The sequence below is a fragment of the Peromyscus eremicus genome, chromosome 5 (genome assembly GCF_949786415.1).
Source record: "Peromyscus eremicus chromosome 5, PerEre_H2_v1, whole genome shotgun sequence".
NCBI classification, from domain to species: Eukaryota; Metazoa; Chordata; class Mammalia; order Rodentia; family Cricetidae; genus Peromyscus; species Peromyscus eremicus.
In genome coordinates, this window is record NC_081420.1 from 13,980,064 (window position 1) to 13,996,292 (window position 16,229).

Sequence of the window (16,229 nt, forward strand, 5' to 3'; positions counted from 1 at the left end):
AACTGCTTTTGTGTTACTGAAGATGTCAGCAGCTGGGAAATGGTAGATGAAGGGCATAAGGGACTGTTTCATAACAGGTGGATAGTTATATGCTTTAGGTTATCTCAAAATGAAGAACTTTTAGAAAAATGGAAGAGCATGATGGCTCACACCTTTAATCCTAGCACCCAGGAGGCAGAGACAGGCAGATCTGAGTTCCAATCCAGCCAGGACTGGACAGTAAGATCCTGCCTTAAGGTGGGAATCGGGGAAGGGAAGAGCTCAGGAAAAAAAATTAGATTTTAGAAGCAGATCTACATTTAGCCTGAGTTCACGTTATCAGAACTTCCCTCCACTGTATTAGGCAAGAAAGTTAAGAGAAAACTGAGCCCTGGCTTTCATGCTAAGGAAAACTGGACTCTTTATGCTAATAAACTGAATGCACTCAATGTCATGACAGAGAGCTCTAAGGAGAGCATTGTGGGAGGGAAACACAACAGCCTGCATGGAGGACTGTGAAGAGGAGGAGAGTGCATGTGTGTGCACGCATGGGTGTGTGCGTGTCTGTGTGCGTGTGCGTGTGCGTGTGCGTGTGTGTGTGTGTGTGTGTACTCTGAGAACACAAGGATACAGATGGAGAGATTTTTAAAGAAAAGATGACAGTGGGCAAGAGGCTAGAGAAAAACTGTAGGAATAATAATCGGACCACGTGGTTAATATTAACAGGGTAGGAGAATCCAACCCCTCTTGTGACACAAGCTCACATGGACAGCCATATTTGGGGACATTTCATAAAAAGCACAAAGGATGATCAACTATTCCTAGTCCCATCTCAAAACTAAACTATTCATTCTTTTGAAAACAGCCAACATACCTTCCACTCGGTAGAGTATCTCATCACAATTGCTCGGCACTGTTTGTTATACTCCGCAATCCCCATTTTGGCCACATCCTCTGGCCCTTTGATCCCCAGTGTCTTATCAATTTCATATTCCTGGAGATATAGGTAAGATGGCTGTGTTAGCAACCACACCTTATGAAACAAATACAAGTAAGTCACAACAGAAACCAAAAAAGCTAAAATAAATAAATAAAAAGAAAACTCGACAGAGAAACCAAACAATAAACAGTAACATGGACAAGAATTCAAAGGGAACATCTGATTGGTTTACAGACATCAGAACATTACAAGACTGGAGACTCAGACATACCACAGGTAAGCCATGACAATCCCATCCAAATCTTCTGTCAACGTGAAACCCACTCTGGTGAGCGTATCTTGTAACTATATCTTTAATTGTCCCCGCAAGTATATGTCCATAGTGAGGCAGTCCGGTTGCAAAGGGAGGCCCATCGTAGAAGGTAAATCTAACAGATAATACAGAATACAGCAACTCATTTTTAAAACGGCAAAAATTCAGGACATTTATTTATCAAGTAGCTACGATACTGAAATATTCAGGGGGGTGGGAGGGTGGTCAACAGGACTAGGAAATAGACATTGATTAGAAATTTACTGGAGGTCCCACCTTCAGAAAGGTCATTCTGACAGAGCTGGGGGTGGGGGGCAGGACTGTTACTCAGTCATCTGTTCTTCATTTATTATCTCCAAGACATAAGGCAAGTTAAGACTGATCTTGAGTTACCGTATCAATGAAGCAGAGCAATAGACATCCATCATAAAACTTTTAAACAGGGAAGGTTCATAATGAAACCAATGATTAGTAGTCTTTACTACTTTACTATGAATAGAGACTAAGGCAGAAATGCTGTAGGACCCACCCACAAAAGCTTATGTTGAGGTGCTAAGTGAGAGCAGAGATGATTGTAAATGCACAAAAGGAAATGGTAGATAAACTCCATTTAGATGGCTTCTGACAACCCGGAAATCTCTCGGTCAGTTCACTACTGAGTTCCTAATGTGTAGAAAGGGGAGCTTCTGTGAGATGAAGGGTGTGCACACTAATGGAACTCTGTACAAGAAACAAGTATTTGTAAGGATTCTATCTTTACCACAGAAACTCACATACTTTGGCCTGTTTTTTGACTGCTTTAAGCATTCCTGGAAACAATTATATTTGGACCAGAACTGCAAGATTTTCTCTTCTTCAGCAGGAAAACTGATGTTTTCTGGAACTTGTTGAACCATTCTGTTGCTGCAAGAGAAATCAAATTTGCTACAGTCATTAGCAATTCCTAATTTAGGAATGAATAGCAAGCTAACATATTACTAAAGTATATGAACACATGACTGTCCACACTGTGTGTGTTAAAGCAAAAGCTTTATTGGGTAATGATGTATATACTATACAGTGTGCTCTTTTAACATATACAAATCAGCTAGTTTTGAGGATATTTAAAGGCATATAACCACCACCACTATCTATTTCAGAATATTTTCAATTCTCCCCCCAAAACCATTAGCAATCACATTCTCTTTTGTTCAGCCCCCGGAAACTACTAACCTTGTTGCTAACTCTGTAACAATTTGCCTATTTATATTTCATATAAAACAAAATTTCCACATCAGGAGGGTGGTGGCGCACACTTTTAATCCCAGCACTTGGGAGGCAGAGGCAGGCAGAGTTTGAGGCCAGCCTGGTCTACAGAGTAAGTTACAGGACAGCTAAGGTGACACAGAGAAACTCTATTTTGAAAAACCAAAGGAGGAAAAAAAAAAGCAAGCAGGCTGAGCAAGTCACCAGGAGCAAGTTAGAGAGCAGCACTTCTCCATGGCCTCTGCATCAGCTCCTGCCTCCAGGTTCCTGCCCTGTGTGAGTTCCTGTCTTGATTTCCTCTGATGATGAATAGTGATGTACAAGTTGTAAGCCAAATAAACCCTTTCCTCCCCAACTTGTTTTTTGGTCATGGTGTTTTACTGAAGCAATAAAAACCCAATCTAAGACACTTCTTACCCTTCTTTTTTTTTTTTTTTTTTTAAATTTTTAAAACTTTAGGACAGACAAAATGGTTCACACTTTTACTCCCATCACTTGGAAGGGAGAGGCAGGCAGTCTGAGGCTTACCTGGTTTATATACTGAGTTGCAAGCCTGCCAGAACTACGCACTGAGATCCTGTCTCAAAACAAATAAAACCCCTGCTTTATTATTAATATGCATGATGCATGTGTGCATTATCATTTAAATTCTAACCATGCTGGTGACCAGACTTCTAAGCCAAAATCCAATTATAAAGGAGCAGGACTGCTAATGATAACAGAACAGAGAAGACAGACACCTATGACCTCGGGAATCCCACTATCTGAGAGAGAGGGCCCTACACACCTCAACCAGATCGGAAAGTAGCAGGCAGATAAGAGGCTACCAGAAATTTTTGTGACCCAAATAATAACAATAAAGAATACTTTTCTTAGACATTCATTAATTTTTTCATTTCAAGTGTCTCGAGTGTTTTACAGAAAAAACAAAAACAGGTGGGTCAATTATCTAAAACAGCCTTTCTCAATCAGAGCACATCACTAAGCACTACTAAGAAGTACATGGCGTTTGGGATCAGCTGTTACTACATTACAGCATCCAGCCTTTCAAAGATGGAAAGAAGTCTCTGTTCTTATTTACCAAGGGTCCTATTGGTTCAGTAAGAGATTGGTAAGCAATCTTTACATACCAACACATCCATTTTGTCAATCCTAATCTACTGTTGTGACGGCTCTTGTCTCTGGGAGCTATCAGAAATGCTGACTCATAAGGGGTCAGAATGTGCATTTTAAATAGATCCCTGGGAGAAGCTCCTGCACAACACACTTGGAACACATCATTCACACAGTGTCCTATTGAGAACACGAGATCTAAGCTTTCTGGGAAGTGAGAGGATAGTTTTTCCTGAACTTAATATGTTGTCTCTGCTGTTCTCAAAAGGTTGAGAATCACAGTATTGTTCTCGAAAATACAAAGGCTGGGTGCAACCGCACTCACTGTTTAAGGAAGAGCAATGTACCAATGACCGGGCTATGGCAGCTGTTGAGAAGAAACAGCTCCCATGCATAAATCACAGGGTTTTTCTAGCCCATTGTATCCACTGGAGAGCTGTACCCACACAACAGCCTCCAGCAACCACAGGGCAGTGGGGGCAGAAGCGGTGGGGAGGGCACTGCCAGGTTATGAACAAAGAGGACCCACCTTCTTCCTTCCAAACACAATCCAGGCCTTTCTTCCTCCTTACTTTGCAACTCCTTCAGGACATTTTAGCCTTAGCTTCCTCTTCTGAGATTTCATTTGCCTTCTGAGGCTGTCTCAGAGTTCTGGGTAGCTGGGCATAACTCTGACCCTCTGCTCCTCTTGCCTTTACACCCTGAATGTTGGTATTACAAGTGTTTGGGGTTTTTGTTTGTTTTCTTGTTTATTTGTTTTGGTGACAGAGTTTCACAATGGCTGACCCTGAACTCAGAGTTCCTAGGTTTTGGAATTAAAGGTGTGTACCACCACTTCCAGCTCACAACTGTGCTTTTATGAAGGGCTGAGGCTTGAACCTAGAACTTCGTGCATGCAAGGCAAGCACTCTACCAACCGAACCACATCCCCACCTGTCTGTTCAGCTACTTCTACACTACTTCTGCCGAGACCTCAACTTATCTTGAGACAGTATACTGAAACACCGTGGATGCTGCTGCTTATGTTGGCACACACCTACCATACCAAGGATGCTCAATTCTCTTATATAAAATGCACTATTAACATATAACACGTGCATCTACCTATATATTTTATTTATCATATCTAATACATTTAAATGCCAGATAAAGTTACTGTGCTATATTGTTTAGGAAATAATGACCAAGGAAAATTAGTTTGTACATGTACAGTACATATGTCACCATCATAAACCTAACTGCATAGTATGACCACAGGTTGGTTGAAACTGCAGATGCAGAACTAGTGGATAGAGGAGACCGACTCTATACTTTCTACCTATACACTGAGAAACAAAAGAGTAAGTCTGGATATACCAGTTTGTATTACACGTAGTATATGATTTTTTTCAACGATTTTTGCTTATTTCCTTAACTCACTAAAAACGAGAAGCATAAATTCATTAGGTTGGAAACCAAGTGCCACTCTCACATACTCATCACACATACTCTAAGCTAAAGTGACAACGACGACGCCCTCATCTTCTGACCCAACATGATGACGAGCTCTTACAAATCTCATGGTACATTGGGTAGAGTCTTCTGCCCATCTTCTGTCCAATCCTATGGGAGATACTGATAAGGCATCTCTTCACACCTCCAAACCCCACTGAATAGTCGGTATGTTTTGTGCGGCTGCCAGGAGTGAACTTCAACTGCATTACCAGACTCTGTGTGCCCAGGACAAGCACGCCACGCACAACCCACCTTGGTACCCAGGGATAAATACGCGCAAACCCGGGACAATTGGGAGAAGCCTGGCCTCCAGAATGGTTCGTAGGTTAGTCCTTTTCAATACCTAAACTTGGCGGTGACCTCAGCCACCTTCCTATCCTCTCCCGGATACTGTAACACCCTGCATTCTCAAACCACCCAGCTCAAAAGCCACCACGGTCTCATTAAGAGACTGGGGGACTTCTAAGGATCTCGGTCCTCCACCTAATGAGGCAGGCCAGATTTGTGCGCAGGTCTGAGTTCTGCAATGCTACTTATGGGATCCCCTCCAGACCCGCCCTCTGGAAATAGCTCCGTGCACGCAGCTCACTCACGGCGGGAAGCAGCGTGCTTCTTTTTCATTGCCTTGTGTTGTGTGGAGGTTACAAAACGTGCAGGCCTTGCTCTGCAGGTCGGACTGGGTGCAGTGAGGGGCCGGAGGGGCAGAGGGTAGGACTTACCTGGGGAACAACCTGGCGACTCCAGGTTGCAGGAGGCGACCACGCTCCGGAACCGCGCCCGGAGGTGATGCAACACTGACAGCGCTAGGCTCAGCCCGGCTCCGCGTCGCCCAATCAGCGTGTGCCATCCTGCACCCACAAACAACACGTGTGGCGATTGGTCCATGCACAACTGCAGTGCAGGTCGGGAGCGTCACTGCCGAGGAAGGAGAAGGTCTTCACCACAGGCGAATGAGAGCCGCACAGTCACTGCACCACTGCGGGAGCACAGGTAGTTCGGCTTCCAAGCCTTGGCCTATGGACGAGAGACACCCATTCTCTTCATCTTGAGTACCTATGTCAGTATTCTTTTTTTTTTTTTTTTTTTGGTTTTTCGAGACAGGGTTTCTCTGTGTAGCTTTGCGCCTTTCCTGGAACTCACTTGGTAGTCCAGGCTGGCCTCGAACTCACTGAGATCCGCCCGGCTCTGCCTCCCGAGTGCTAGGATTAAAGGCGTGCGCCACCACCGCCCGGCCCTATGTCAGTATTCTTAAATATTGATGCAGTATATTTAAGATCTGGACATTTCACACCATTTAAAATTAGTTTGGACATCGGGTCTTGCGTATCTTCTGCTGGCCACAGAACTCCTAAGAAGCCAAGGATGACCTTGAACTTCAATTCCTCCTGTCTCCAGCTCACAGTGCTGGAATTACAGAAGTGCCCCACCACGCCTGTTTTTATATGGTGTTGCGGGATGAGCCTGACAGGGCTTTATGCACTATAGTCACACACTCTACCAACTGAGATTCCCAGCTGTGACACCTAAAACTTATGTCACTACTGAAAACGTCTCACAATTATTTTTGGGAACAAGGCAGGTTAACCTGGATACTCCTTTTGTGTGGTAAATGGAAAAAGAAGGGAAGAAAGGGCCTGACAACAATCTGAACACTTTATACTGAACTCTATTTGGAATGATTCTTTTAATTTAAAAAAAGGCTTATTATTATATATCTACTTAGTACCCTCCAGAGCTGGTCAGGAACAAGAGAGAACCCAGAGCTTGGCAGCAATCTATAAAGGAAAGTTTTGACTTTGAAAAGTTGACAGAGTTGGTGACCAAGTGCCCATTTTATCCATTAGTGACAGGAAAGAAAAAAAAAAAAATGGGTTTGGCCTAAAAGAGATAGAAAGCTTAACAAGTTTAAGAACATTTTGATAACTATTGAGTGTTTATGCAACATTTACTATGTTTTCGACCCTACTGTGTCAAGATTAGATGCAGTGTTTCCCTGTCCTCTTTCTTACTTGAATAAAAGTATCTTTATTGACCAGGAATAAACTTTGCAATGCTTTTAAGTTTGCACTCTAAGCTGCCAGCTGGTTCACTTCATGTCTGTTCTCTGTTCAGAGTGCAGAAATAGAACTAAGGGCTCCTGCACAAACCTTTGTGTGATACAGACTGACCAGGTGGTTTAAAAAACTGGATTGGATGTCGGGAAGTAAGGGAACACTTTGCCTGACAAAAGGTAGTTTAAAAAATTCCATAGCTGGGTGGTGGTAGTGCATGCCTTTAATTCCAGCACTCAGGAGGCAGAGGCAGAGGAATCTCTAGTTCTAGGACAGCCAGGGCTACACAGAAAAACCTTGCCTTGGGGAGAAAAAAAAAATTCTGGAAGATGTTAACTGTACCCAAAATATACTACTACTTAGATCCAAGAGTAATTTTTTTTGGCAAATTATAGAGATGACTCTTGAAGAAAACATCATTTTTATCTCCTGACAGAAAATTGGGAATGAAAAAGGCCACTTGTCACTTTGCTTTGAAATGGAGTACGTGATATTTAAATATGAACACAGCTCTTTGGTCCCTCCCAGTTTTAACCTATAGAATATAGAACCAGTTGGCGGAGCTTATTTTTGGCTCAGACCTTACGAGACTGGTAGCATGCTTCCCGTCTCTGGGAACACATGCCCTTGGACTCTAGTTGCCACACTTTAACAAAGCCTTTGAACAGACATTGAGTGGGCCAGGCATCTAAGCAGAACCCCTATTCCCAGCTAATGCGTCCCAATCCTAACCAAATTTATTATCTGTGAGCAAAACTGTGGCTTTTACTAGGATCATTGGCTATGAAGTGTGGTTTACATCAAGAGAAGGTGGAACACCTTTAGTATCTTGCAAAGTAGCTTTTAATCTGTAAGTCTGAAATCCTAGAAAAAGAAATCTAGAAGAGCTCTCCAAGCTACTTAGTTCTTTGTACCCTGTTTTACTTATAAATGATTTTTGTGTTTCTGTGTGGTGGGGGCATGTGCATGTGAGTGCAGTTGCCTACAGAGGCCAATATGACAGACATACATGGGGTCCCTTGAGCTGGAGTTTCCAGAGATGTAAGCTATTTGACATGGGTGCTGTGAAGTGAACTTGGGCCCTCTGGGAGATTGGCAAGCACTCCTAATTGCAGTCATCTCTCTGGTCCCTGTATGCTATTTTAGTAATAACAAAAAAAAAACCCAAACCATAGGAACTGAGCATCTGTGTGGCACAGATATAGGCAGTGGAGACATAATGATTAACAACCCAGGAATAGATCTCAATAAATTTTGTACTCAAGCAAAATGTGTATCAATAAATACTACACTAACTTGAGATACACATCATATAAAGCTCTTTGGATTAAACACCCTTTTGTATAGAGCTTTTTTTTTTTTTTTTTTTTTTTTTTTTTTGAGACAAGGTTTCCCTGTGCAGCTGTGGCTGTCCTGGAACTCACTCTGTAGACCAGCTTGATCTCAAACTCAGAGATCCACCTGCCTCTGCCTCCCAAGTGCTGGAATTAAAAATGTGCACCACTACTGCCTGGCCAGAGTTCATTTTAATAGGAGGCCTTTTTATGTTTAATCTTAGCTAGATTTAGTGAAATATGAAACCTGCCCTCTTATGTAGACATGAGATCTGACTCCTGACTATTAAACGGTCTTTTAGATAATTAGAATTTTCATAACCCTGGGTCTAATTGGACTTTTGGACTGACTGGCCCATCTTCATGCTGTTTACTAATTAGATGAGAAGGCTAAGGTCAAGAACACACTGTACTGTCTTTCTTCCTTGGTCCTCACAAAACTGAGTGCAAAGTTAACTTGTAATTTATTGTGGTTTTTAAAAGACAAAATGAAAGTAAACAGTATTTAGAATAATCAGAAATAAAAACAAATATACTGAACTATTTATTTAAAAGTTTCAACTTGTCATCAGAGCATAAGTACAGAACTCAAAGTTGACTTGTAATTGAGTTTTACAAGACAAATTGGAAGTAAAGAATATTTAGTATAATCAGAAATATTTAAGCACAAGTAATCAAACCATTTCTTAAACAGGGCTTTGTGTAAGAGATGGCCACAGTTATTTAGGATGAAGAACAAGAGTGAGTACTGTTCTAGGCGGGGTGTTGCTGTGTGCTGAGTGTGGCCTGAAACTCCAGGGCTCAAATGACCCTCCCACTTCCCCTCCAGAGTGCTGAGACTACTGTATCACCACAACTGGCTCAGTTCATTTTTTGACACAGTCACCAAGGAAGAAATACAGAAGAATTCCATAGAAACAAATAGTAATCAGAATGATAAATCATCATCCAGGCTTTGAATATTTTCTACTCTGAAATTTCTTCTTTGTCAGTAAACAATTTTCTGGGTTAATTTCTTTTGGAGATTTGGTGAGCCATTTGCACATTCAATACCAAAATCAAAGCTGATATTGGTTAATTTGCTTTCATCTTCCTTTTAGCTTCTTTATGTTTCTTCCGACAATCCTAGAATCATAAAATAAATCATAAAATAAAAAGCTGTTATTAATAAACATGAATTTCTCACATTTAGCAAAGTAAACTTAAAGTTAAAGTTATAGAAACCCATTCTGGAAGTACTCACTGGAATGCACAGGGTCTATTCAATTTTTTGTTTTATAAGTTTAGGGAATTGTAACTTAGGCTTTGAAAAACCTCCTGATTTCCTGTAACCTAGGAGACTGGCTAGACTTAGACCAGTCACTCAAGCCAGTCTTCAAGCCCCCCTCCCCCCCCTTTTTCAAGACAGGGTTTCTCCGTGTAGTTATGGAGCCTGTCCTGGAACTTGGTCTGTAGACCAGGCTGGCCCTGAACTCACAGAGACTTTTGCCTCCCTAGTGCTGGGATTAAAGGTGTGCCATTGCCACCTGGCCAGTCTTCAGTCTCTTGACACACACTTGTGTAATGTACACCATATAGGTAAAGTGTCATGTACTGTTTGAGCTCACTGAGAAGCTGGCTCTGGAACCCGGGATCCCCTGCCCTACTCATTGGCACCTAAGTATGTTTCTATCAAGTGTTCTCCAAGAATCCTTGTCTGGGGATGGGTTGGCCTACCAACTCTGACAGGGAGGAAAGAACAGTAAGACAGCCCAAGAGTAACAATGTGCCCTTGAGAACACCATTTCCATGAGATGATTACTCTAGGATATACAAATGCCTGTAGTGGGAAAGAGAGGCTGGAAGTTTAGTCATGGGAAGCTCAGGCATGGACAGAAATCTCAACTGGGAACTCGAGCTGACTGACTACCTTGAAGGGGCTTCCCTAGTCAGTTTCTGCTGGAATGTTTTGAGTACATAATTTAGTAATATCTACCTACCTACCTACCTATCTATTTATTCTTTTACTTTGGCTTTCTATATACTTAATAAACTCACTCATTCAAAATCAAAAATCTGCCCCATGGTACCTAATTTTACAGATTGCACAAAACCTGTCTTAGTTGAATTAAACAAGCTTTAAGTTCTTTGTAGTAGTATAATTTCTAAGAGTTCAAGTCATGTTCTCAGCTGTCATATTTTAAATTTTCATATCTCATTCCTATTGTTCTTATACTAGGGGAAAAGTAATGCTAACACATTATGGAGAAACAGTTACTCACCAAAAGGAGACTACTTGTTCGGGCTTCCCAGGAATTTCTGCTAACACTACTTCCCACACCACTCCAGAATAAGTTAGAACCTATGGGAAAAACAGAAGCATGAGGCAGCAAATTTACTAGTCCATTGACTAGTAAAATGGACAATCTGATGACACCATCAATTCTAGTACATCATCAGCCTCAGAGATTTCATGCGGACTTTTATAGTAGTGAAAACTTGGGGCTTTTGTATGTTAATATCTAAGCAAGTCCTTATAAAAAATAAGCTCTTGTTGATAGTAATCAACACGGTAACAGAAGCACTATTGGCCCCTAAGAGCTTTATAATGCATGGGAATAAACCACATTACAGAGCCATGGGTCAGAATTTCCACATGTAGCTACTGTGTCATACACAAGGAGTCAGAGTTGTGCTGCGACCTGTTCACACCACTGAACGGAAGAACGGACCTACCACGAAGTCTGTCGTCATTCTCAGAGAAAAAGAAAAATCTAGTGGTCTCTTTCTCAGGAAATGCTTCTCTGAAAACAAGTAAGAGAAAAAGACAAAAATTACTTTCAATATATAAGAAATTATTACAGCTGATATGATAGTATATGCCTATAATCCCAGCATTTGGAAAGTACAGAGACAGGAGAATGAGGAATTCCAGGCAGCCTTGGCTATATAATGAGTTCAAGGGCTGTTTAGGTGATATAAGCCCCACCTAAAACAAAAATAAGAAACCCAAGTAGCAAAACAAAAGAAAAATAAATAAATAAAAGGAGAAATAGCTGGGCAGTGGTGGTGCACGCCTTTAATCCCGGCACTCAAGAGGCAGAGCCAGGCGGATCTCTGTGAGTTTGAGGCCAGCCTGGTCTACAGAACAAGATCCAGGACAAGTACCAAAACTACACAGAGAAATTGTCTCAAAAAAAAAAAAAAAAAAAAAAAAAGAAAAGAAAAAAAAAAAAAGGAGAAATAATTACAGTGAAATTATAAAATATCCCTTTAAAAAAGTTGTTCTGCAGCTGGGTAATGGTGGTACACACCTTCAATTCCAGCAATTGGGAGGCAGAGGCAAGCAGATCTCTGTGAGTTTGAGGCCAATCTGGTCTACAAAGTGAGTACAAGGACAACTAGGACTACACAGAGAAAGCTTTCGTCAAGAAACCAGAAAAAAGTTGCTCTGCATTTGCTCATGTTACTCTGTATTAAAGTGACCCCACCCCATCTCCACTCAATAGTCTTCCATCTAAAGTTTTGATAATGAGGCATTCAGTATAAATTCTGTCTTTTGCATTCTGGATGACAATACTCATTCCCATTGTTACCAAGTCTGCCAGTGTTCCCCAACTGGTACCCTTAGTCAGCCGAAGTATCTGACTTCCAAGCCATGAATGTTACGATCAACTTCACTGCCCTGCACATGCCATATCTGCTACAAGTTGTCATCTAAAAAATCACTCTTTGTTAGAAAAAAGTTAGAGAACTCTGTACAGAACCTAATAAAATTTGTTCTAGATACTTACATAATGCTGCTGAAGCATGTCTGACTGACTTTATGAACCATGGCATATACTTACACACAAACTGCTTACCCAGGGCTGGGCCTTCTGTGATCTGTTTCCTTAGTAACATCATCATCATCTTCTTCTTCTTCTTCTTCTTCTTCTTCTTCTTCTTCTTCTTCTTCTTCTTCTTCTTCTTCTGAACTACTATCTTGGAAGCGGGGATCTTCATGACAGACTGTCTTCCCACGTTTTACTGGTTCGACTCTATAGGTGTCTATATTGTTATGACAATGAAGGCAATACAATTATGACTGAGCAACCATGTAGTTACGTAGTTCTAAACACAGTAAACTGATTTCCTGTCCTATGCAAACATGACTAAATGTCTAATATGTTAAAATAGATATTATCATTATTTTCTCCTCCAGTTTGGGGGCTCAAATCCAGGGTCTTTTTCATGTGAGGCAAAATATGCTACAGTTCTAGTCCCTAAAATAAGTAGCATTGCCTTTTTCAATTTTAAAATAATAAAAGCCATTGTTCAGTGATCAGAAAAGGAATATAACATTATAAAAAGAGCTAAAAGCTAAAGGTGTACAGATGAGCAACATAATTTTCAAAGAACAAGCACAGCCTAGATGCTGTTAAGAAGCCTACAGGGCTGGGCGTGGTAGAGTACGCCTTTAATTCCAGCACTCAAGAGGCACAGGTAGGTAGATCTCTGTGCATGAGGACAACATGGTCTACATAATGAGTTCCAGAGCAACCAGGGCTATGTAGAGAGACTCTAGAAAGAATCTCGTGTTTTCAACTCGCAAATTGCTTTCTAGAACTGCTGTGAGATCGGCACAATTTCTCACAAGTCTCCAAGTTTCCAACTACTTTAAAAAATGGATTGTTTGAGCCGGGTGTGGTGGCGCATGCTTTTAATCCCAGCACTCAGGAGGCAGAGGCAGTTAGATCTCTATAAGTTCGAAGCCAGCTTGGTCTACAGAGTGAGTTTCAGGGTAAGTTCCAAAGCTATAGAGAAACCCTGTCTCAAAAAACTACAAAAAAAAAAAAAAAAAAAAAAAAAAAAAAAAAAAGCCGGGTGGTGGCCGCCGGCGGCGGGCGGCGGGCGGCGGGCGGCGGCGGCGGCGGCGGCGGCGGCGGCGGCGGCGGCGGCGGCGGCAGCGGCAGCAGCAGCAGCAGCAGCAGCGGCGCACGCCTTTAATCCCAACACTCGGAGGCAGAAGCAGGCTGATCTCTGTGAGTTCAAGGCCAGCCTGGGCTACAGAGCGAATTCTAGGACAGGCTCCAAAGCAACACAGAGAAACCCTGTCTCAAAAAACCAAAATAAATAATAAAAAAATAAAAAAAGATTGTTTGTATCTAAGACTAATTATAGGGTCAATTTATTTCTCACACTTGGCTCTCAAAATTACAGTATTATTCATAGTTCATATTCTATTTAACTGTTACTCTAACCACACAGAAAAAAATAAAGTAGAACACAGGGTACATTGTGTCTCATTTGCGTTTAGGAAAAGCTACTGTGTCTTTATAGCTATTTTAGGGGTAGCACAGTGCTGACATTTGAAAAGTATCTGTTAAACACACCATGCTTTAAAAATTTTTTAATTATGTATATGTGCCAGTGAGTATAAGTGCCCTCAGAAGCCAGAGGAATTGGATATCTCTGGAACTGTAGTTAGAGTAGGTTGTGAGCCACCCAATGAGGGTGCTGGAACCAAATCTGGGTCCTCTGCAAGAACAGAATAGGCTCTTAACTGCTGAGCCCCCTCTCAGCCCCATGTACTTCTATTTTAAATACTGCTCTTGGAAGCACAATCACTGAAGTTAGTTGTGCATATCTGGTCTGGATAGACTCATCCTGCCTTTTATAGGAAACTCCCACAAAGCTGTACATACTTGAATACTGGGTAAGGAACAGTCTTTGGAAAAAATGTCTTAGCCAGGTGTGGCACACATTTATCACTCAAAAGGCTGTGGCAAAATACACTAAGCTATAGCTGCTTTAACTTGAGTTCCAAGGGATCCTATCCCCTCTTCTAGTCTCCAAGGGCATGCAAATCACACACACACACACACACACACACACACACACACACACACACACGCTTTTTAAAATTAAAAAAAAAAAAAGGAAAAAGTGGAGGTTTTCCATTTTCTTGTTTATTTTAAATCCATGGAACTTTTTGGTCTTTAAGGGTAAATCTCCTTAAATAGGATGCAAAATTGTAGGAACTTGCTTTTACATTTTTTCTCTACATTCTGTCCAATCTAAAAGGATAAACTTTGAAATAACTGGCATATTGATGATATGACATATTTGTATAAAACCAAAGAGGCTATTTCTTCTTTTCTATAAGCCATGGCATCTTCAGACGCATTAAGAAACAGCCATTTAAATAATGTAGTTTACTTGTTCATGACTGTTTTCATGTAACAGAAAAAGGATCATGGGACATTAATGTCTAGCCTCTACTCAATAGCAGCTAGCTTGAAGCCTCCTCCCTTCAATGCAAAAATAGCTTTTTCATACCCGTAGGAACATCACATTTATATAATCAGGCTACACTGAATCTCATACTGTTCATGCAGACTGAAGAAAGTATCCTTTACTGAGACAACATGAAATTGATTATACTTACTGTAAATTCAACCAATTAAGTTCAATCTGCCTGAAATAAAAGAGAAGAAAAAAAAAACATACCTTCCTTTACATCTTTAGTGTCTGAATCAAAAAACGAGAAGGTGAACCCGCTGGTCTGCTCTGTGCCATTTGTCAGGGTTGCAGAATTACTGATTTCCCCAGTTTCTTCTCTACCACAATCCTCATTCCAGGGCATGTCCTCTTCCTTTTCATCTGTGTTCTTCAAGCTTTGGAATATTTCTTTCAAATCTGTAGTGATGTTATAATACATGTCTTGGGATACCTCAGGCAGTTTCTCAGCTTCTTCCCTTTTCTTCTTCCGTTTGGCTTTACTGAAATGACATATACTGACATGCATATAACAAAGACAAGCTCTGGAAATTTTCTAAACATCAAGAAAGGTTAACTCTTTAAATAATCCTAACTTTATCCTTGATTCTTTAACAGAAAAGATTTTTTTTTTTTTAACACAAATTATCTCTAACTGATGCAAATCCTGAACATGAGTATTTTCTTCTCATCCTTTAAACTACAATGCAGGAATTGAACTATCATTAACTTTCATGAATGTTTTCTCATCTGAAAAATGAACATGGTAAGCCAGATGACTTCTAAAATTATTTTAAGTTTTATAATTCTGCAATTTGGAAAAGGATTCAATTAAAATTCTTTTAGACGTGAATTACAAATGTACTGCATCTATTATTATCCCTTGTGTTATGCCCACATAATGAGCCCCCCCCCCCCCCAGAGATCACCAGGAGTCTGAGTTCGTATGCAAAAGCAAAGAGCCTTTATTGCAAGCTCATGCTTGGGCTCTCTGTCAGTTCTGACACAGTGGTTGGATCAGGAAGAGCACTGAGCTCAGTTATGGCAGGGTTCTTAAGGAGTAAAGGATAGTGAGTAGGGAATTCCGGATTTGGATGGGGGTTGAACTCCTGATTGGGCAGGAGTGAGGTAACAGAAGTCTTGTCAAACAGGGATTGGTGCTGGTGTTGCTACAAGGAAATTGGCAACTTATATACATATGATGTAAGGTACCTTTTATGTCTTGGAGCATCTAGTTCTTGTTGGTCTCAATTTTGATTGGTCTCCTGCAGGGTACAGTTTGTGGCTTTTCCTGGTTATTGTAATGGTGAGGCCTGGTCCCAGTATTGTTAGTCTGCAGCCTGTCATGCCTACACTAATGTTAAGTTAGGCCTCTTCACTTGCAGATTTTTTTTTAGATTGTCATAATTCCTGTATTTAGAAATGAATTTTGATTTGATCTTAGACACAGCATGTTTACAATATTTGGGTTTTAGCTAATAGATTAAAATGTTTACCAATTAAGAATCTATTCCATATAG

General features: G+C 40.9%; 2 protein-coding genes and 1 non-coding gene across 5 annotated transcripts in view; all 3 read right to left on the reverse strand.

Moving 5' to 3' along the window:
- Window positions 1-5,903, reverse strand: part of Iars1 (isoleucyl-tRNA synthetase 1) — a 51,557-nt gene extending 45,654 nt beyond the window's left edge. Inside the window, exons 1-4 of the mRNA XM_059262959.1 lie at window positions 5,804-5,903; window positions 2,010-2,135; window positions 1,191-1,347; window positions 854-973 (exon numbers count right to left, since the gene is read on the reverse strand). Of these exons, the coding sequence (XP_059118942.1) occupies window positions 854-973; window positions 1,191-1,347; window positions 2,010-2,128 (396 nt within the window). The 5' untranslated portion in view covers window positions 2,129-2,135; window positions 5,804-5,903. The remainder of the gene's footprint in view (window positions 1-853; window positions 974-1,190; window positions 1,348-2,009; window positions 2,136-5,803) is intronic.
- Window positions 3,930-4,062, reverse strand: LOC131912153 (small nucleolar RNA SNORA84). Its single transcript, XR_009379559.1, has one exon. It is a non-coding gene; the product is annotated as a small nucleolar RNA SNORA84 (small nucleolar RNA).
- Window positions 5,904-9,000: 3,097 nt separating the features above from the next.
- Nol8 (nucleolar protein 8) overlaps window positions 9,001-16,229 on the reverse strand; it is a 28,534-nt gene continuing 21,305 nt past the window's right edge. For all 3 annotated transcript variants that reach the window (XM_059262960.1, XM_059262961.1, XM_059262962.1), the window contains exons 13-17: window positions 14,941-15,212; window positions 12,312-12,498; window positions 11,185-11,252; window positions 10,731-10,810; window positions 9,001-9,594 (exon numbers count right to left, since the gene is read on the reverse strand). In XM_059262960.1, the coding sequence (XP_059118943.1) occupies window positions 9,544-9,594; window positions 10,731-10,810; window positions 11,185-11,252; window positions 12,312-12,498; window positions 14,941-15,212 (658 nt within the window). In that variant the 3' untranslated portion in view covers window positions 9,001-9,543. The remainder of the gene's footprint in view (window positions 9,595-10,730; window positions 10,811-11,184; window positions 11,253-12,311; window positions 12,499-14,940; window positions 15,213-16,229) is intronic.